This window comes from Mustela putorius, unplaced genomic scaffold, assembly GCF_011764305.1.
Source record: "Mustela putorius furo isolate JIRA1106 unplaced genomic scaffold, ASM1176430v1.1 tig00000447_pilon_pilon_pilon, whole genome shotgun sequence".
NCBI lineage: Eukaryota > Metazoa > Chordata > Mammalia > Carnivora > Mustelidae > Mustela > Mustela putorius.
In genome coordinates, this window is record NW_025421384.1 from 22,396 (window position 1) to 45,681 (window position 23,286).

Here is a 23,286-nt window from a genome sequence, read left to right on the forward strand (position 1 = left end):
CCTGATTTCCTGGCATATTAAAGTTAGGTCTGTGGAATACAAGCAGTCCTTACACTCTACGGGGTGAAAACACCATTAGTGATGTTTGGTTGTAACATTTCCATTACGGGTCAGCACTTGGCTTAGGACACATGAACCTCACCACTCAAATTCAATGACTCTGACATGGTCTACCTCCCGTTCAATGAGATGAGTCCACTGATCACGCAGTGAGATCTTATGCCAACATCAGATTGCTATGAAGTTTCTAAACATTGCTCCCGACTCTTGTGTTTATCGGGCTGTGTGTTGGCGATAAGCAGTTCATAGACCAGTGTCCGTCTTTGGGAACCACTACTCCAACACGTCCTCTAGCCCACAATATGATTCCATTTTATTCTTAAAACCCTAAAGGCATGACCTATCTGTGAACGTCCTTTAAAGACTACACAAATCTAGGGATGCCTTGTTGGTTCGTTCAGTCAGTATATAGTATGTGATTTTTGATCTCGGGGAGGTGAGTTCCAACCCCATGTTGAGTGTAGAGCTTCCTTAAAAAACAAAAAAACACAACGCCAGAATTCTATTATATGCCAAAATACACAAGGGGGGGAAAATCCTTCAATGGTTGATGAGTTAGCTTTCTGATCCATAGGGAATTACAACTACAGGGATATAAAGCCAGGGTATTCTAGAACCAAGAAAGACATTATAGGTAACCTAACTGAAGCCCTTCATTATTCAGACAGTGAGGTTACCGATGCTCACATAAAAATGTACTAAAGCTACACTCAATGGAATTTTTAGTTTCAAGAGTCAGAAGTTGCTTTGTAGTTTGCATGCCACAGTGATTTATAATAGCAAAGAAAGGTTAAATCAAACCTAGTGTTGTCAGGTGTTCTGTGCATTTATATTTCCAAATATAACATAAAAAACACATTTCATTCAAGTTATTTTCTATCACATATAACGTGTATTAAAAATGACAGTCCATACAATATTCAAGACAAACTTCCTCAGTTATGAGAAAAATTTTTGATAAATTCACACACGTTTTCAAAAAAGAGGATTATTTTTGCTTTCTAGCAGGTTGAGGGCTCAGTCCACCATAAGAAATTTTCCTTGATCTTCCAAAGATGCAAAGTCCTTTCCTCTCTTCTCTCAAAAGTGTAGGAACGGTTTCTAAATCTCTTAGTTCGTGCTGTTTCAAGTTCAGTTCAGAGGGAGATTAAACCTGGGACATGATAATGTTCCCTTTTAATGCTTTCTATCCCTTCCTTGTACTGCCATCAGAACAAGAACTGTCTCAACAGAATTCACAACTTAGTAATGCATCATAAACACCGCATGAAGTACAGAGTTGCTCTCCTCCAGCTGCTGAAGAGGAAGCTACTAGATCCCCAGGCACAGGGAAGAGTTTCGGAGGAGGCCCTGCTGTCCTGGCCTCAGCTGGTTTCCGCCACCCTTCTCCTTTCTCTGAAAGGACTCACCACTGACACGGGGTTCTTTTGCAGGTGTGGGGAGGAAGGGAGGGCTGCACAGGGAGGTTTCTAAGAAAGTAAGAGAACAAATGTCAAATGTATGTGCCCACCTCGATCGAGAATTTCCACTCCTTCCCCTTTCATCTTGCACACCAGTTTTTCCTGTAGCCTTTTTACTTCAGATTCCTTCTCTTCCAGCTGTTCTTTTAAAGATGCCAGTTCGTCCTACAAATGATAAGCTCGTTTTTACAACAGGGAATTATGACTAAAGGAGAATATTCAGGGAGCATGTTAACTCTTAAGTCAATAATGAGTTTTTGGGAATGAAACAAAAAACGATAGGAATCTAGATGCAGACTTCAGAAACCAGACAGTGGCAAGAGGAAGCAGGAAGCAAGACAATTAATGAAGGTCGATGTCTAATAATTCTGGAATAAGTGTTTCAGTTTCTGTGTGACCAAATTAAAACAAAATGCTTTAAAGTGTAATTAGGACCTGAGTAGCCCTAAGTTTTAAAGCTTATGTTATACAAACAAAAAAAAAACCCTCCCCCAGTTAATCCAGGATGATAATCAAATTAGACCCCGAGTGTCATAAAAGCAAAATAAAATGCAAATTGGAAAATATATATCAAGACTTGACTGAGATTTATTTAGTATTTCAAGATGGCATTCATGTTCCCTGAGCATGAACAAGGCAGAGCTTAATTGATGGGTAAGGTAGCAAGTGATGAACAATGTTAGCCAAATCATGGGACTAACTAATTCATCTTCATCACCAAAATAAAAGGACAGAGTCTCCCACAACAATGGAAAAAAGATTTAACAGATTTTAAATCCCCCCCTTCTTGTCTACTATGTAGCTATTAAAGATTCCAAGTCCAATATTCTATTTACTAATGTTAAATTTTCAGTTTAATTTTGGTGAAGAATTAGCTTTAGCAAACAAATTTTGCTGGCTGTATTTTAGCACAGAAAATAAAGCTCTGCAGTGCTAATAAGTGTATTTTTATAACTGATAAACATTTTATTTTCAGTCTCTTAAGGTAGGTATTGTGTTTAGTATTATGAGATCTCCAAAGAAGCAAGAAAGCTGGCCCTATACTTTTTACTTATGATAGGCATGGATCCCAAGTACAAGGAATTTTCAGTAGCACTGGCAAAAAGCTTCTTTACAGCAGTAATTTCAACTCACTGTCATGATACAGTTAACCTGTAAGAAAGTCCCAAAGGAAGAAGCAGTCTGAGGCAAAATGGATATCTTTTTCCAGGTGCATTTTTACAACTATTTTACCAAGCTTGGATCTCAGGTACTCTAAGAGAATGAGATCAAATTTCTAAATGAATATTTTTATTTTGCCCATTTGTTATTTTTCATTAATTATTTCATATGTTTCTGAAAACAACATCAGGGATCGCACTGGCCCTTCCATCAGCTTTTTTAAATGTATTTTTAAAAAAACAGGGATGCCTGGGTGGCTCAGTTGGTTGGACGACTGCCTTCGGCTCAGGTCATGATCCCGGAGTCCCGGGATCGAGTCCCGCATCGGTCTCCCAGCTCCACGGGGAGTCTGCTTCTCTCTCTGACCTTCTCCTCGCTCATGTTCTCTCTCACTGTCTCTCTCTCAAATAAATAAATAAAATCTTTAAAAAAATAAAAAAATAAAAAAAAAAAATAAAATAAAAAAACAGAGGACACACACACGATGAATGCACATGCTACTAAAAAAACTATCACGGCAAAACAGCGCAAGCCAGAAAGCAAACAGGCCCAGGACCCCATTCCCCAAAGTCTACTACACCTTCAGGGACTCCCATTTTTGTTCCATCCGCTGCTTTTCACACTGCATCTGACCCACCTTGATTTTCATGCTAGAAAGTTTGGCCATTAAAGACTGGTAGAGAGACAGAGGTGTGAAAGAAACCACAGATAGAAAAAGACAAGCCTAAATATCCAAGAAAATAGTATCGGTTTATAAAGGAGGTTAGGTTAACTAACAGAAATAACAGGTTATGTTTCACTAGATTAGTTAAAGCCCCAATTTTTAAAAATTCAGAATAGTGGTGTTCAAATTCAAGAAAGTCTCCAGCTTGGGGGGAAATTTCATTCACTTGTAAGATAACTTCTTTATCATCTATTGAGTTGAGAACTTGTATTATGGATCATAGGTAAGTGAGTCAGGCTGTTTACACATTTTTGCCATTGAGAAAGCTTACCTTGGTTGATTTCAGCTTTTTTTCATACTGAAGTCTTTCATTGTCCATTTCACTGACTCTTAACCTCAAATCATTGATCTCTTGCATTAGCCCCTGTCAAAGGAGGAACAGTGAAACATATCAGGAAAGCAACAACACACCTATGTAGGCCAAAATAGCAGCTTGGAAACCTAGTCAACAAGCCCCTGGGTTCAGGTTGTATGAATTGGATCAGACAAATGGAAATAAATGTATCTCCCTGATGCCCAAAGCATCTTTCTAGTTAAAACACTATTTTAAATTCTCCATGCATCTGGCCCACAATCATGAGATTATGTAAATCAAAGGTAATTCTTTAAAAATTAAATTCAAATAATTAACATATAATGTATCATTAGTTTAAGAGGTAGAGGTCAGTCATTCATTAGTCTTATATAACACCCAGTCTCTTCACATCACTGCTCTCCTTAATGCCCATCCCCGTTACCCCATCCCCCACCCCCACCCCTCCAGCAACCCTCAGTTTGTCTCCTATGCTTAAGAGTTAAAAGGTGACTTTCAATTTTGATTAACAAAGGTAGCCAATCGCATACATCAATCATCAGCTATTTCTGGACTAAAAATCACCATATAGATTCCAACTTTAAAAATTAACTAGAAAAATTTTCTTTAGTAAAGCCATTACTTTTAGGGCCTTTTCAGTGATCTGTGGATTATTTATAAAAATATTTTTACAATTTCTTCCTTTGTCTAACAAAACTATAGATTGTTCATCAACCCAGTCTGGGAGAATGGAATGGAATTTAAATCCTTTTATTGTTTTTTTTGAAATGTAAACCTTTTAAACCAAGGATTCTCAGCTTGAGGGTGGATGAGGGCCCTGTAATTTACAAATACATTGTCATAACATGAATGTTACATTTGGAACAGGAAAAAGAAAATAATCCTAAGGTTTTCATAATACAAATACAGCCAGAAGCTTTTCTCTTTCACATTAAAAAAACAAAACAAAACAAAAACTAATTTGCTTGTAAAACTTGTCTAAGTGTTCTAAGAAACAGTAACATATTTTTGTCTAGAGCCCAGAGAGTAGGAAAAGGGAATCAGAATGCCATACAATACCAACTTCAAATACTGTGGAAAGGATTTCTTTTTTTATTACAAACCACCAAGACTCCACCAATGCTTAACATGTTTTTATTCCTCATTTTACAAGTCCTCTACTCATGAGCCACAAATAAACAGATGACAGAACTATACAAAAATGCCATAAAAAAGAAGCAATACCATAAGAAACAAAACTTTCTTACTAAACTTCTATGAGTAATGATTCACACATGGGGAGAGGGATGCCTTTCCTAAATTACTTAACAGTACTATATAATAATTACTCATTAGTTATTATTATAATTATTTTTTCTTTTTTTTTTTTCCTAAAGAGGGGGGAAGAAGGAGAGACGTTTCAAGCAGACTCCCGCTAAGCATGGAGTCCTAGGCAAGGCTCAATGAGATTCTGACCTGAGCCAAAATTCAAGTCAGAGGTTTAACTGACAGGGCCACCTAGGTGCCCCTAGTACAGTTGTTATTAGTACAGTACCTCAGTAAGGGAACTGTTTGACATCATTTAATAACATTTTAGCTGTGATTCCTTATCTAGAGGTTCGGAATTCAAGTCTAAGGAAAAAGTCAGTTTCTCCCATTTATTTATCCCCCATTTATTAATCATTCTTGCATACTAGAATTCTTAGTGACCTTCCTTCATCTCCTGGTCTTTTTAATATATATCTTGCCACTTTTTCATGGCTAGCAGCTTTGAATTCCTATTTGGTATTGTCTTATTTTAACTCTTCTTTTAGAAACAGTGACAACTTGCAAAAAGAAGTAACTAAAAAAACCACAATTACAAATTGAGATAATTTTTCTGTTAAAAAACAAACAAACAAACAAACAAACAAACAAACCCTACCCAAATTTCCCTTCTGGCAACACTAAGTATGAATGTAAATCTCCAACCTGAAAGAAGTCCTGTTTTTCCACAGTCACTCAAGCTGGAAAATCTGGAAATAGCTCAATATAAGACTTTAAAATAATGGAATTCAAATTATTTCCAATTCAGTTCTTTATAAAAAGAAAACCCCTTTTACTAGTCCCTTTTCCCTCTCCGAGAAACTTCAGGCTGCGCAGAAACGTAATTTCTGGCATCTGTACTCTTACCAGAAGGGGGCACTGTTGAATAGTGTTAAGCATCTCCTATCAGCCATTCCAGGCAAGTCTTCAAAATTCCAGGATTTCAAGACTTTTACCCTTAATCTTTCAGAAGTGCCTGTATTTCTCCCCCACTCCAATATTTTCTTAGAAATTAATCTCCAAATAATCTAAAATTCTAAGACAAAGTTAAGGAATTTTGGATTCATGAAACAGCCAGGGAAACTTTTGTTTGTTTTTAAAGGAGGCTCCAGACCCAATATGGGGCTTGAACTCATGACCCTGAAATCAAAAGAGTTGCACACTCTACTGACTGAGCCAGCCAGGCGCCCCCACCAAACATTTTATTAAGGGAACAAAAATAGGAAAGAGCATATTCAATTCGGTTTTAATTTTAAGGACTATTTTATTTGTTGTTATATGTAATGAGGTTGATCAGATTATAGTTTATAATCTCTAGATATGCATGTGGTATTTTACCAATAGTGTTAAATATCTTAGAAAAAAATCAAGGATTGAGTTTACTGAAAGTCTGATGACAGGATCACTTTGTTTATGATTGAAAATGCATGAGTAAAGGAAGGAAGCACCAGGAAAAAAAAAAAGTTTTATTAAAAAATAAAAAAATGCAGACACGGCACCTGGGTGGCTCAATCGCTTACATCTCTGACTTGATCTTCGGCTCAGGGTTTTGGGATCGAGCCCCACGACAGGCTCCTCACTCAGCACAAAGTCTCTTGAGATTCTCCCTCACCTTCTCCCCCTGCCCCTCCCCCCGCTCACATGCTCTTTTTCTCTCAACTAAATAAAATCTTTTTTAAAAAAACGCAGACAAACTCAAGAGATGTGACTACTGCTCTGGAGTCTTACCAAAAAATCCTAACACATCCACTTCTATTTAGTCCCAATGCTTGGTTAACATCCCCGATCCAAATTAACCAGTCATGCAGGATGACTCCCCCTCAGCTTTATGGACACAAGGGAAAGGGCCAACTCTTGACCAGAACACTGCGACGTCTTTCCCTGCACCAGAGTAACCTCCATGGCACGCAGTCCATCTGTTGACTGAACTCTGTCATGTTATGCAGCAAGTGTGGAGTCAGGGAATGACTGAGAGGAAATAGAGGAAAATATCCAAATGGATTTTTTCAAGAAAGCACAAAAGGGACAATTTTAGAGAAACTGGATGACTTTCTCAGCTCTGTTCTAAGAGCCCTAGCCTCAATCAAGTGAGGAACATGCTCATATAGGTGACTGACAAAGAACTTTTGAAGGTTGAACGTGAACTAAATTGGGGATTTCCTTTTGCTGTTGAGGAAGTAACACATACGCCAAGACCTTCCATTACAGTTCCATTTTGGCTGAAAATTGAATTTGGAAAATAGCAATGGAGTAAATCTCACTAAAGCCAGTCTATGCGGGACTTGCCCACAGCTAGTAACATACCTAAGGGACCCCGTTATCATGATGGTACAGAGTTGGCTTCAAAGAAACGTGTGTAAAGAAAACAGAGGGGGAAGAATACTTAAATGAGTTCTCCTCTCTGCTTCTTGGGACGCAGTTTCTAATGCAGTATGACAACTTTCCATACTCCAACCGAGGAAACAAAAGAGAGAGAAAGGAAGAGATTCCCTGGGAGATAAGGGAGTCCTGCAGATCTTCAAATTTTTTCCAAATAAACAGATTTCAAACGGATAGGCTCTCTTTTCCCAACAACAAATAATAAGCAAATAAAAGACCCAGATTAACAATAAAACAGTCCAAAGAACAAAACATGTTTAGCCACAAAAATGGGTACTTCAAGTTGTAGAATCTATCCCAAATTTCACAAAAGTATAGTGAGCTTTATTTAATTGGTATGATTTATGTGTGGAAGAGACCAAAAGTAGAAGGCCAAACTAAATAAACTCTAAAAATCTGATTTTTTATGATTATATAAGAAGAGCATGTTCTCTGTACATATTTTCAAACCTACTTATTATATAGAAAATAATCAGTAAAATTTAAAAAATGGCTATTAGTAAAGTGATACACTTAAACCCATTATTTCCATAATGAAGAAAACCACTACTACAGATGGACAGGAGGACGGACAGGAGGACAGACAGGCAGACGAACAGAGAGAAGCTCCAAATGTCACAAAGTGAAAAGTTCTTTCTAAATACTAATGAAAGCATTAAAATTTCATATCAAAAGTCTCACAATTTAAAAAAAGGTATGAACAACAAAAAGTCTCACAATAAATATTGCCATGAGCATTTAGTGATTAAAAAGTCAATGTAAAAAAAGCCAATGTAATTAAAGATTATTCCTAAAAAGGAGCACGGATGAACGAGAGCACGTAGCAATTAACTACCTCCCCCTCACGCCTACAAGGAATTTCAACTTGCTCTGGAAATATGTGTATGACATATACAGACGCACACGCATATGTATGTTAAGGGGGAGGGTATCACTTACCTCCGTGTCTCTGAACCTGTCTTCATAATCCAATCTATCCTTCTCCACAGCGGTCAGTTTAAGCTTCAAGTTAGATATTTCAGCCATCAGATCCAACTTCTGAGTTTCTAGGGATGTCCTACTCAGAAGCTCCTATTGGAATTTAAGAGATACACTCAAAACTTGTTTTATTACAAATCACCACATATGATTGTGTCTTACCCTGCAAAGCAGTAACTATCAAGTCGGGAATGTGGTAAAGATTAATCACTAAACAGATAAAATTTGAAAATATTATCTGCTTCTGTGAATCTTCATGGAGCAGAACTAAGTGTGCGCTTACTTCCTGGGGAGACGGACATGCTCTAGATACGCAGAAATCTTAACGGCTTCAAAGCCTGATGAGAACACTGATGCTGACAGGGTCGCTCTGCGTTAGGCACTGTTCTGATGTGGTTCGATCCTCAAAACAACTTTCTAAAGCAGAAACTCCTACTAAAGATAACTCAGGAATTATCTTTGTTCAACAAATGCGGAAGGTGAGGAACAGAGAGGCTGAAAACCTGCCAAAGGTCATACAGCCAGGATGTGGCAGAGCAAGGACTCAAACTGAACCAGTCTCCCTCCAGTACGTACCCTACCCGCTATATTATAGGTCCTCTCGTCTACGAGCACTGTGTGTGTGTGTGTGTGTGTGTGTGTGTGTGTGTGTGTGTGTTACAAGTTTGGGTTTGTTTTCTTTTCCCCATAAAAGTCACATATGGTACATATCTTTTTTCTTAATCATAAAATATATGCTCATATCTGGGGGTTAGGAAACCATATGCAAATTTAAAGAAGAACATTTAAACTACCTATAATCCTATCAGTATTTTATTGCAGATTCTAATTACATGAACGCTTTCTATGTTATGCATGTGTTTTGAGACCCTGTTACCCTCAGTTTTTGCTTAAAATATGCCAGTCTCGGTGAATCATGAACTTCAATGCTGCGTCCGAGGGGACACAACAACCAAGTGCAGAACTTCAAACAGGCGAGCAAGAAAACCCCACCTCAGTGACGGCTTCTGAACATACCTGCTGCAGCATTTCCTCTGTGGCATTCAGCTTCTCCCGGTGCTCTTCAAGACAAAATTCCAAATCTCGAATCTTCTCCCCCTGAGCATCCACCTGGTCTGTTAACACACTTACCCTGTATATAGAGCAAAATACTGCAATAGATTAGGAAGGATTTGGGTCCCACTACAAACTTTATTTCTCTAAATAAAACAAAAACTGGAATGATGTCACTACCCATTTGTTGTAAGGGGGAAAAAAAAACTATCAATAAGACAGCAGTCCTTTACAATCCTATCTAAGTGATGCTTCTTGACCTGCAGACTCCCAATTTTTAAGGAGGTTAGGGCTGATTGGGGATATGCAATACCTTGTAGTTATAGGTTAACTTCAATTCAACCATTTTATGCGAGAGGGTATGTGCATAGATCATCATTTTGGGGAGGTTGGAATGGGAGTGGGAGGTAGTATTAGAGATTAAGAGAGGAAATGGAGTTATGTTTGAAAGAGAAGCTGTCAAGGACTACACGTGGGTCTTTCCCCACGATCACCAATCCCATAAATACACTGCAATTTACTTAACTCAAAATACCAAAATAAAAATGTTTGTCGTGCATTTAAAACATTAAGAAGAAGAAAACTCAAATTTAGCCACTAAACCAGAGTCCACTACTCACTTCTGTTCTGTTCAGCTCACAGGATCATTTTTAAAATTGAAAATTAAATAGATTCAGATTCAAAAACATTCAGGTTTATGAAAATCTGTGGTATAAAATTGCAATTTATGCTGTAAATTAAAAACACCAGATCAACTAAGATGACAGATCAGATCAGAAAGTCAGCTTAGATGACACTGTGGCTGTCATCAGAGGAGCCGAGGCTGCTCACTCTAGACCGGGGAGGCACTCCTTGGTGCTACCACAGTCCTCACCACTCCCTATTGTGTGTACGTACTTATTTCTATCAGCACTTATTTCTATCAGCAATCTGGCTCCCAAGCATCTGAATATGCCATCCCAATTTAAAATGGTCTTTTGTAAATATGTTGTGGAGGAAGAATAGCATTGTTAAAAATCACTTGCCTGAAGAACGAGAGATTCTTTATCATTCTCTAAACGTGCTAGCCTTTCTTGATACACCTCTCCATTTCCGGGCAGGTGTCCATTTGTCTGAAAAGATGAAGGAGTATGTGTAAGGCTTGACTCTCTTTAAAACTGAAACGACTGTGAGCAAATAAAATGGCAGACATTCTTAATCCAAGGAACCTGAGTAGAATTCAGCCAGCTGCTGCCACCACTGCTAGAAAACACGAGTCTAAAACTTGGTCCATTTGCCTCAAAATAGGTAAAATGGGCATGGTAGGCATGTTATCACCAAACCAGACAAGTTCCCATCAAGCAGAAAAATCATGACCTAAAAGGAACAGTGGTTACTAACATGCTCGCAGGGACGCATAGCTGGGTCATACGAAGTTTCGCGAGTGTGTGGTCAGGCAGAAATTACTTATGCCACCTGAATGATCTGTGCTATTTCTGGGTGGGGGCACTGGGAATGTCCTGGGCTGCCCTTATGTGCCTCCCCTCTCCTCCCAAGTTGCAAACCCAGAACTGCAAATGCCTGTCTTTACAGAGGAGGCCTTGGGGGCAGCTCATATCAGCTTCCTCCCTGTTACTCAGGACCAAATCTCAGGGCAAGCCTTCCCTTTGTCTTTGAAGCCTTTCTTCCTTCCCCTGAAAGCTTAGGAAGCAGTCCACAACTACTTCCCCCAACCGTCCCCATCCACACCTTACCAGGAACTTTATTAGCTCCCATTCTGACTTCACTCTTTGTGACTTTGCTCAACTCTATTAGGTTACGCCAAGCTCCTGCAGAGCCTGGAAACAGGTATCATCCTGCAACCACAGCACTGGCCTGGGGCTCTGCTTAGATTCGTGCTCACTTTCTTCACCTCCCTCCAGCCCCGCACGTTTTTATCAGATTCGGACATGTCTGTGCATGGTGTAAATGCTGAAGGAAACACCGATTGGGAAAGCGAGTCACATTTTTCTTTTTCTCAGCTGTCTCATATATAAAAGCCATTAAGGAGATACACAAAAAGACTCACGGAGAGCACACAATATAAAAACATCATTTTGAAATACAGCAGTATATCTGATATGTCCCTTGTTATCTCATGTAAGTAGCTCATAATCATATGACGGGTAATCCCAATAGAATTTCCTGATTCCTCATTCAACTACAACAGAAATAAAAGCCACTGGAGCTCAAATTAGTTAGATAGGGCCATCCAGAGGTCAATGAAGAAAGCAAATAACTTCAGGGGCGCCTGGCAGGCTCAGTTGGTTAAGCATCTGCCTTCAGCTCAGGTCATGATCCCAGGGTCCTGGGATGGAGTCCTACATCAGGCTCCCTGCTCAGCAGGGAGTCGGCTTCTGCCTCTCCTCCCTGTGCATGCTCTCTCATTTTTTCTCTCTCTGAAATAAATAAAATCTTAAAAAAAAAAAAAAAGAGCAAATAACTTCAGGTTTAAACCAGAGAAACACAAACTCAACCTTATCGTCCAAGAACACAGCAGATGTGACATCTATTATTTTCCAGAATTAACTGGTATTCTTATACTACCTTTCCAAATAATGCAGTTTCCCATATAAATTCTGGAAGTAATAAAAGGCATGTGTTGAGCGCACGCACACACACACGTACATGCACATGCTAACAAAAAAGGAAATTGCAGCATGTTGCTTCTAAAAACTTAGATGCACTGGATACATTGCCCATGAGGCCACAAAAGAATCAGAAGCTAATTGAGGAAGGCTGCAACATGTATTTAGAGTGGATAAAGTTTTTTAACATCAGTTTGACCACATACCTGCCCTATAACCATTGCATAATTCTGGTCATATTGTAAACCGAAGTATCCAAATACATTACAAGTTGTGGCCTGAAAGACTTCCAACCCCAGGGACTGCCATGAAAATGAAATTTACATAATTTCTTAAGGACAGTTTTTTGGAACAGAGCCAGGATGTATGATACACGTTCTCAATCTGAAGCAGTACTCAGACTGGCCTTCTACAGCTTTGAATTCCTCATTCTGATGATGAATGTTAGCAGGCATGTGCTTTTAAAACCCCACGTGCTTTTATAAACAGATACACTTCATGAGGTAGAAAAAAAAAAGGTTTCTGTTCACTGAGGATAAAAAGTAAAAGTTATTTATTCCGATGGAAAGATTAGAAATGCTGCTATAGCAAGTTCTAGAAGGGTTTCACGAAGCTACTGCATTTGAAATGGAAATCAGATGTTCCAAAATCACTATCACAAAACGATCTTAGAATCAAAATACTAAAAACTGACTCACTATGAGCATACATACTCACACTTCTCGAGACTAGTGATATTTACAAGAGTTCATAATGCTCAAGGAGTTCTTTTTTTAAAAGACCACAGGTCACCACAGCAAAACAAAGCCAAAGTTAAGAATCACCAATGGAGTAGTTAAATACTTTTAAAGGAGTGCACTGACCTAGTCAAGCAGGTGAAAGTCTAGTCTCTTCACACATTTATTTCTATTTCTGCCAATTCTGTTACCTTTGACTTGAGAATCCTTGCAGGAGGTAAGTTCCATTAGGCAAATACCTTACCACCTCTGTTTTTCCTCCAACTCCCAAGCTTCACCAACCTGACCACTCAAAACCTCCCCACGTGGCATGCACTCTCGAATTCTATTCCTTTGGCGCGGGCCGTATTTCCCACCCTTTCCTCATCTTTCCTCGCTCTGTAAAGTCCAGCTCAACCCGGGCTTGGCCTGTGAAGTGTTCCTTGAGTTACCTGTTCACTCATAGGCCAGTTAGAGATTCCAGATCGTGGAATCCTCATCGTGGCAGGCAACACACACTGAACAGATGAGGTTAGACGTGGCTACATATATGTTCCCCTCTTCCAACAAACTGCCTTCTTTGTGAGTAGGTTTGCCTTTGCACCTGGCACACAGTGAGTTCAAACCAAATGACTATGGAATGAATAACGAATGATAGGTGTTCAATAACCATCAGATGAATACAGGATGAACGAACACTTGGTTGCAAGTTGGCCCTCTCACTTCTCACTCCGTGGTTGACCTGAAGCCTGTACTCCCTCTTGCTACCATGTTTAGGAGGTGTTTTCAGAGCCTTTTTAATGGACTATACTTGAGACTATCTTGCATGAACTCCCTTACATACTATCTTCTCCAAAGCAGAGTATATATGGCCTCCGACATCTTCCCTTTCTTCCGCCATCTTGGGGGAATTGAGTCTTACTTCCTGCTCAAAGCTCATTATTCCACATAACCTTTGGATCCTTAATTTCCTGCTTCCCTGAGACTTACAATTACCACCTCTACCCATACTATTCTCAGTTTCTTCCTCCTAGTGAACTTTCTTCCACTGGCCATTCCAACATCTACTCCAAGGCTGTGTGTCCACCACTATACTCACTCATCATTCCTCTCGGCCTCTACAAATCCATTTTTCTTAGCCAGTTCTCACCTCCTCCTTCTTACCTTATGCCATACTCTCTTCTGCCCCCTACACTGGTTTCCCTTCTCTGTCTTGTCTTGTCCTTCACCACTTAGCTTTTCACCATATTCTGCCATGGATGGCTTCCTCATGACCTTACAAGAGTTGGTCACTTATTCTCCTTAATGATCCCTCAAGGCAAAACTACCTTACATTTCTTTTGATTCTCCCAAGATTCTTATAAAATCATGGGCAGAGAGTTAAAAATACATTGAGTATCAACTCTTGTTGAGTCTATTTGACATCCAAAGCACTGAACACCAGCTCAAATTACTTTACTCAAAATCCCAGAGATGCCTTCAAAATAACTCTTCCTACTTTCACTCATGATGCAACTCCATCCTGACCACATTCGATACAACTGAAAGTTTAAGTCAAAATCAGCATCAGCTTGGGGATTTCAATACTATTGTAGCCAACTAACAGTGCGTGTGGAGGAGGGTATGGGACACTTGGGAGGGAAAAGCAAGGCAAGGGATCCAGCTCGAATGCAACAGTGATACTTTAATTAAGGAACTTGTGGTGTTTGCCGGATATTCCTGGCACGACGGGTAAAATGTCTAAATGGCTCTATTCCTTACAGAATTATAGAATCCAAAAGTTAGCCAGCAACCACCCCTGGGAATATGAGTTGTCTGAATTCATGGAGCAGATGCTCCATATAATGCTAAAGGCACAATATACCTCACCCACAGTCATCTAGATAGAAGCTCTTCTATTTATATTATTTTCCTTTTAATGGTCAAGTAGACCCACGATCAAGTATAAAGATGTAATAAATGTTAGCATCTTGCTTCCCATGCCTCCCTTTCAAAAACTGTTTTATTATACAAAATTTCATTTGTATCTGCAAGTAGAGACCTTAAGTACCCATCACACAACAATATCAACGGTTACTACTTCAAGGTAGGCAGGAATGTTTTGCCTGCTATGTTCACTTAAAGTATCGTGCTATATTTTCCTTTAATTTTCTTAGTTCTGTTGGTTTGCACTGGTCTCCAGTTGACTACCCTCTCTCCCCAGCTTCGTTTTGCTTTGTTCTTTCCAGAGCTCTGCTGTCCTGTCTAAATCCCAAACCAACAAGCAAGCAGTGATTTGCCACAATTACACTTAACTTCTGTTGTAACACAGAACTCAGTTTGAATAGAACATTCCCAAATCAGAGTGCTGAGTAGCTAAATGACAATATGGAAAAGAAAATCAGTTCCATTTTATAAGGACAACAAATGTTAAGAAACAGTTGGACTGCTGCTATAACACAGACACAGACACACACACACACACACACACACAGTCTCCACCAAAGTCAATACACTTATTTTTTTTTAAAGATTTTATTTATTTATTTGACACAGAGAGAGAGATCACAAGTAGGCAGAGAGGCAGGCAGAGAGAGAGAGAGGAGGAAGCAGTCTCCCCACTGTGCAGAGAGCCCAATGTGGGGCTCGATCCCAGGACCCTAAGATCATGATCTGAGCCAAAGGTAGAGGCTTAACCCACTGAGCCACTCAGGCGCCCCTCAATACACTTATTTTTTAAATTAGTTTTAAAAACTGCCATCCAGTTTTTTATTTCATGATGACATTTTTCAAAATTCTGTATCAAGGAAAAAAAAGGAAGGCGCAGCCCTCTAAATCTCCTTTGGTTAAATTTATCTCCAGCCACTCAAAGAACCCTCTCACACCAGGGCCTCGTGCACCCTAACCAGCATTACCTCTCTACCGCTGCGTGCAGACATTTGTTTGCCTGCTCTCTACCAGATACTGGAGTAGGAGGAGAAACGGAGAAAGGCAGGAAGGCCACGAACACCACAGTCACATTTCACCAGGGCCTACCAGCACAAGAAGGAATCTCATACACTGTTGTCCAAAGAATAAATGAACGTGATGGCAAGAGCACTGGAAGTCAAACCACCAGGCAACAATACTCCACTCCCCTGTCCTCTCTCCAAGTGTGATGGAATCAGGGCGGTGAGGCTCTCACCTTGTGCTATGCATAATGATCTCAGGGCAAAAGCACTGCCACTGGGAGCTACTGGAGCGTCCCCACTGGAGTGTCCCCACTGATTGGCTGATGACGCTATGTACTAGCAGGTCTGCCTCCATCAATCTTGAAACACACCATTTATTGTCTCCTCTGAAATTTCTGTTATGACTCTAAAAAATAAATACGAACCCGGGGCAATACGGACAATGTTTCCAGGAAGATGTCTATTTCTTCCAAAATCTCATCAGGTCTGCTCAAAAAGAAATCCAAAGGGAGAAATCCATCGCACATATACAGCGTCACACCCAAAAAGCCCACTCATGACCCTCTCCTAGAAAAAGATGCCTGTTTATTCAAAGTCGCCAGAAAGTGCTTCAAAGCCCGAAGCTCAGGATAAGCCTGAGTACCTCCTGTACTTTCCAAGTCAAGAGAACAGATGTGGTGAAAATCAGAAATATGGCTTTTATTTCTGGGTTGTAATTTTTCTCAGTGTGTGTTTTCCAGAAATAGAACACTTCTTCTTCACTCAATAGCCAACGGGAGCAAGAAACAAGTGTTCTGGGGGTGAGAAGCTTTCACGTGAGCTAGGATGTCTCAGTGAGACACTGCTGAACTCAGATGATCTGTGACCCCGTGACCCAATCTTAAGATGGGCCTTGTTTGCCAAAGCTGGAACAAACATTCCCTGGAGACAACATGAAAAAGGGAAGCTGGGCAGAGAGCAGTGGGGGATTCTGGGGACGGCGGGCCTAGAATGGGTCATGTGGCGGAGAGTCAGGGACTGGAGAGAATGTGCCCCACGTCTGAAGTCACGAGTATTTTTATTTTTATGAAACTTGTTCTAAAAACTTTTTTAGAAGATACACTTGCAATTAATAGGACCTATTTTTTAAATGTAGGAATACGATGGAAATGTATTGTGACTTATCAGGTCAGAAGCCAGTGAGGCACACTTCAATTTCTCTTATCGGCCACGATGCCGATTTGAAGTTCTATCATCGCAGTTCCACTCACTTTGTCAAAAACTGCACTTTTGTCATTTCTGCTGATTTTGCGAATGCCTCATACTAAAGCTGCTAAGTAACTGGTCACTTGTGGGATTTTATGCCCTGATCAAGGTCATGATCCTCAACGTCTTCCATTGGGAAAAGCTTAGTATGAATGTTCTAGGCAACTCATAGAGTTAGACCTAAAGCAAACAGAAACTGCTTGCTTGGCTCAAATAATTTGACATATTTTTCTGTTTGCCCTCTTGAACTTAGAGCTTGATAAAGCATGTAATTCTCCACCATTAATATCTCTATTAACAGGAAAATACTTCTATCTCAGTACTTGACCAAATACGGCATACTCAACAGATTTGGGTTTTTGTTTTGTTTTAACCACAGGAGAGGAACTTCGGAGTCTTAAACTTGTCAGTGTTTAGAAGGTTACAGCTATAGCTACTTTATTCAAACAAATTCATTCTTAGTGATTTAATATCCCCTCACAAGTAACAAACTATTAATGTGACTATTTTCTTTCTTCTGAACCAGCTTCTGATCATATGAAAGAATGATACAGCAGAAATCAGTAGGGAAGGAAGACGCGACACCCGACAGGAAACCAGGGGGTCTCCTGGCCCAGACAAAGTAATTAGAACTGCAAAGGGCCAGTGGCATTAATGAGAAGATCGGTATCAGTCTTAAGGACATGGACTCCCAAGGTGGCTATCATTAAACATAAATGAAATCTTAATTATGTAACTGAGAATAAGTCTCTAAAATATTGTAAAAGCTTCTCCATAGTCTGAAAAATGTCTGTAGTCTTGTAAAAAGTGAACCATGTAGGAGTGACACGGAACTGGAGCCAACACTTTCTTTCCCTCTTTGCAGATGGACCCCGTAGTTTCCCCTCCATCCTCTACAATCTCTTCAGTGTTGTATTTTCGACTCGTCTACCAGGCGCACCGACAAGCACTCATAAGTTCGCTCCCGGGACTCACACTCCCGTGCGGCAGAAGCTGTTGTCCCTGTTTCACAAACGAGGAAACGAGACAAACACCTTAAAAAATCTCCACCAAATCATGCAAGCTTCTAAGAATCAGCCCCCAAATTGAAATTCAGGTCTGTTGTCTCCAGCACCTGCACTGGGAAATGCCAAGATACAATCCAACCATCAGTTTTATCACAGTATTAATGTTCTCATTTTGGGTGGTGGTAAGATATACCCAGAAAATTTGTCACTTTTACCATTCTTAAGCATATAGTTCAGTGGCATTACTCGTATTACAGAAAGAACACTTTTTCTATCTTCTTCTCTCAATATTTTTAGTGGCATTCTTTAGATTTTATTTGTTCCAAATGTATTAAAACCATGGTATATACCAATGTGTTCAGGGAAAGGGCAGATCCTCCACGCCATCTGTTTTTGAGACGGATGCCTAGAAAGGGGCTTCACTGTTCTGGGAAGAAGAACGCGATTGGAAGCCCAATTCTATAGCTTCCCTCACACCCTAGAACTGACATGACCCCACAGATCACTAGATGGCACTTCCTATCAGATACTGCAGACCTCTGCCTCGCTGCCTTTGGAGGTTCTATTCACTCTGCTTCCTATCTGAATTGCTCTTGGTCCTTTTACAGTAAATTTTCCAATAGTACTGAGAAAGCATCTATTACGTGCAAGGTTCTTTCCTTTACAGGACTATTTGTTCTAGGCCACAGCAGGTCATCCAAGAAAGCGAGTCCACCTTCAGAGGCAAAATCAGGTGGTGGGCTGGAGCCCATGAAATGTACACTAACATTATCCTTAAAGGGAACTGGGATGCATTAAGGGATAAAATCACACAGTGAACCTGCTGCCCTACTTTTTTTTTGTTGTTGTTGCTCTAATCAGCTACTCTATGTTCTAAATTTTGGAATAAGCCACAAGAGATTCCGAGCGCAGGATCTGTAATGTGCCATTATCTACCATTTGACTCTGAAGCCATTTGACGAGTGTTTCCGCTGTTGAATCTGGGATCTGGCATCTCAAACCTTCCTTCTCATCTGTGTCCATCACCTCCAACAAGCCACGCAGGTCTTCCACAAGGTGCAGAGCTCGCAGGCTTCCCATGAATCCCGGGGAGGTGGGAGACTGGCAATCAAAAATTCCATTGGAATAGTCCAGGGCCTTAGAACCTAAGTTTAAAAAAAAAAAATCACAGAGAGAACAACAGGGTTTATATTACATAATGTCCTAAAGCTGAGGGTGGCAAGCAAGTCCAGTCACAGTGAGGAATAATCAAAATAAGCAAAAAGGAAAAGAAAATAAAGGAGTCGTGCGAATCTCTCCAAGTCATAGTGATTCAGTGCAAAAATAAAATCCATATAATTGATGGTAAATATCAATCACCAAATACCTAACAGGGACGTCAACTGTGTATTACGGTAAGAACATAATGAATGGACTTTGGTGAAAGATGTGCTGACCTCATGGAAATAAGGGCTAAGAAGGTAGAGATCAGTGTGGATAGAGCCAAGTACTTCCCAAAATATAAATTTAGGTACCATAAGATTTTGAGAAATTCCCTGTAAAAGAAGTTGCACAATTTGGTGGAAACCGCATAGCATAATGTCAAGGGTAACAGGACTGGCTTCCGGTTAATTTACCAGAATTTAAGCTTTGGAGAATTTCAATGAATATATGTATACATTTGTGTATGTACAGGAGTGTGTGTGTGTGTTAACATTTTATCCCATGATTTTGTTTGCAGCCTAGCATCAAAAACTCTTGCTAATATCAGCTTTAAAAAATAGTTTTACAGCCTTTCTTTCCCTATTACTTATAAGGGAAAGCGTTTTATGACTTGAATGTACATAACTAACCCATTGCCTGCTCAGAAATCACTCATATATACCTCTTCATCTCTTTGATTTTTATTTTCTGGTCTATCAAATATACATATTAATTAGAAGTACTAACTTTAAGTGTCAAAAATTATGATATTTTGACTACCACCTCATTAATCTGAGGGTCTTATAAAGGGAAGAAAAGTGTGAACCAATGTGTAAATTCTCTCTCCAGTTGCCACACAGCTTGATCAATTCCAACCATAGGGAGAGGCATTTTCCTTCAGTTAGTCCATTCCACTGACCTTCCAAAGAACTAGACCAAATGATGAGGACCCAAATCTGCCAAACTGTAATAATGGTAACCACTGATATGCTAGGCCCAATGTTAAATACTTCCCATGATCTTCCCCTCAGGAACCATATAAGGCTGAGAGGAAAATCCAGAAAAATAGAAATTGAGGAGAGTATGTCCGGGAAAGGGAGGAACAGTAGAGCATTTTAAAAAACAAAAAACAGGCTATCGTGTCCTATGCCAGTAGTTTAAAGCACTACAATCACCTGATAATACTATTCACAATAGATGTACCCACAATAACCTTCTACTCTTTTAAGTCTCCATCACAAAACAAGGTGAGGGATAGGGGAGAAATGCATATTTAGAAAAACTCCTCAAATATTTGCAATCACATCTCCCTCTACCTTAGGTGGAGAGCTACTGATAGTAATTTGAGAAAATAAAGTCAGGTCCTACCCAAAAAGCTCCTGACTGCGTCAGTGTGAGCTGAGACCCAGGAAGTCTTGATTTTCCGAATAACTCTCATGTTGGTCCTGAAGCCCTGCCAGGGCTAAGGAACAAATATACTCATCTAGTAGAGTATGTAAAGCGTCAGTCCTCAAGTACTGTCCAGAAACATCACTTGTCTTGCCTACGGAGTTCCACTAAGAATTTGAGGTTATAACCTCTGATAACAGCCTAGGATCTGGCTCTGGTTATATTTTCCGAAACTGTGACACAGTAAGTCCAATCTCTTTTCCACGTAATAGTCCTTCAACTGTGTGAAAGTATCTATCATGCCCTGAGCAAGAATATAACTTTCCCAGTTACACTTAACCAGTTCCTTCCTTACCAGATGAAGTTGTTTCTTCGCCTTCACGGTCACCTCCTCTTAAGTTTTACCAATAACCTCTTTGAAACGGATATTCCAAGAACTAAACACAGTACACAAGATGTGGTCTAATCTACAAAGGAGGTCAAATTAAAATCTGGTCTCGGGATATACAAGTAGAACAAAGGAGGCCAAACTTTGACTTGCCATGGCATTCAAGGGAAGAACCTCTGACAATGAAAATACCTGTGGTTTCTTCAAACCACTGAAACAGAGTAGGGTCAAATTTATGACCAGAAAAGATAAGCAACAGGGGCTAGGTAGCTAGAATGGAGGAGCAGTAGATGCTACCCACATCTCGACCCTGACCATCAGACCATCAGATGGATGACAACCCCACCCACTGGCCCCTTCAACCTTTCTTCATGACCATGGGTTCCTAAATACATAAAGGTACTTCTCCTGTGACAAAACGCAGAATGTGACATGAGACCTTAAGGAGCCACTACCCCTAGGAGAGCACAAGCATCTCAAAGGGTTTACCTACTGTTCAGTCCCTCTGGTCATGATGAGAGAAAACAAGCAGGTCATGATCTACACTGTTTTTGCTCTACTTCCATAACAGAGAATCACTCAAGATTCATAATAAGGGAGGAATACGACCAGATCTGTGTTTCAGAAAGAAAAATTCTGGTGGTCTAGAGAATGAGGAACTACAGCGGGAAAGCAAGAGTGCCAAGAACATCAAGGGAGAGGGTTGCCAGGACAAAGCACGACAGAGCACAGACAGGACACACTTCAGAGGGGAAAAAAAGGAATGGCTAAGGGGCACGTGGGTGGCTCAGTCATTAAGCGTTTGCCTTTGGCTCAGGTCATGGACCCAGAGTCCTGGGATCAAGCCCCACATCGGGCTCCCTGCTGAGCGGAAAGCCTGTTTCTCCCTCTCCCACTCCCCTGCTTGTGTTCCTTCTCTCAAAAAAAAAAAAAAAAAAAAAAAGAATAGCTGAATTTAAAGTTTTACTTATTTGACAGACAGAGATCACAAGTAGGCAGAGAGGCAAGCAGAGAGAGAGAGAGGAGAAAGCAGGCTCCCCTCGGAGCAGAGAGCCTGATGTGGGACTCGATCCCAGGACCCTGAGATCATGACCTGAGCCGAAGGCAAAGGCTTAACCCACTGAGCCACCCAGGTGCCTGGAATAGCTGAATTTTTAAAGGGAGATAGAAGTGACAGAACTTGACTCAGCAGGGGCTCTGAGGGACAAAGGTCTAATGTGACTTAAATTTCTAGGTAGAAAACTGCGTGGATGGACGATTATGAAACTAGATAAGATAAAGACTACTAGAAAGGCTTCTGAGAAAAGAAAAAGACTTCAAAGCTTTCTGTGATGACATGGATATGCATATAGGCTATTTCAAAGGAGGTATTTGATTGGCAGTTAGAGACCCAAAGCTTAGCAGAGAATTGAGAAAGTAAATAGTAGTGAGAGTTACTGGTGGCAAAATAAATGTCGAATTCAAGGGAATAGATCAGAATATCCATGGATCCTAGGTAGAGCAGTATCTTTCAAAGTGTCACCTACAGCTACTACCTGCACCGAAATCCCATGAGATGTACTTACTTACTTTTTTTTTGGGGGGGGGGGTGGGCAGCAAAGCAAGGTTTATTGGGAGTACAGTAAAGTACAGATAGTACAAAGCTCCCGAGGAGGAAGGGAACCTGAGAGCGTTGCCCGAGAAGTACTTTCTTTCTCCTTGAGTCAGAACCACAGTATGGAAATGGAATTAGACATTTTCAAACAAAGTTTGAGAATGATATTGGTATAAAATGGAGAAGAGGGGCTAACGTGAAACCCCGAGGAATCTAAAGGCAACCAATAAATGAAAATAAAGTGGAAAAGGTAATAAAAGAGTTGGAATGAAAAAGCCAAAAGTGCAGAGTAAATGTCATGATTCCATCTTTCAGAGGACGCAGATTACCTGCTATAAGCCCATCCATCTGCTCCAACGCCGTAGCCAACATATCACTTCCGTCACTCATCATTTTGTGTTTGTCAAGGGCAAATTCCAACCTAGATCTGAAAAAACAATGATGTTATCATTATATCCTTTTAAATGCCACATGCTTCCAAGCAGGTGTGACAGCTCAAGGCCAAATTACAACCCCACTTAGACGTCAGCTAGGGAAGAGAAATTTTCTGAACTGGCAGAGCTGAATTACCTCAGTCACTTAACACGCAGTGGCCGACTGTCTACCTAACTGCAAGACCACACACTCCACCAGTTAATAAAATGAGTTTCAGATCTTGCACGCAAGGTGTTGAAAGTCCAGTAGAATGGTTTCCATGATGTCCTCTACAGAACTCGAGGCCTCGGTGGAAGGCACCAGGGATGGCTGTGGAAACTTCCTGAGGGCCATGAAGAATGCTCTCAGTAGAGGAGATTTCTTTCTTCCTGCACCAGCCCCA

The 23,286-nt window shown here is 40.3% G+C and overlaps 1 protein-coding gene across 7 annotated transcripts in view; it reads right to left on the reverse strand.

Moving 5' to 3' along the window:
• The window catches only part of LOC123392096 (liprin-beta-1-like), a 67,804-nt gene that overhangs the window by 15,611 nt on the left and 28,907 nt on the right, over nt 1–23,286 (reverse strand). For 5 of the 7 annotated variants that reach the window (XM_045079950.1, XM_045079949.1, XM_045079948.1 and 2 more), the window contains exons 2-9: nt 22,799–22,896; nt 18,853–19,061; nt 10,439–10,524; nt 9,377–9,491; nt 8,321–8,452; nt 3,677–3,769; nt 3,262–3,354; nt 1,571–1,685 (exon numbers count right to left, since the gene is read on the reverse strand). In XM_045079950.1, coding sequence (XP_044935885.1) covers nt 1,571–1,685; nt 3,262–3,354; nt 3,677–3,769; nt 8,321–8,452; nt 9,377–9,491; nt 10,439–10,524; nt 18,853–19,061; nt 22,799–22,896 — 941 coding nt within the window. The remainder of the gene's footprint in view (nt 1–1,570; nt 1,686–3,261; nt 3,355–3,676; nt 3,770–8,320; nt 8,453–9,376; nt 9,492–10,438; nt 10,525–18,852; nt 19,062–22,798; nt 22,897–23,286) is intronic. The other 2 variants (XM_045079952.1, XM_045079951.1) reach the window with 1 other exon arrangement.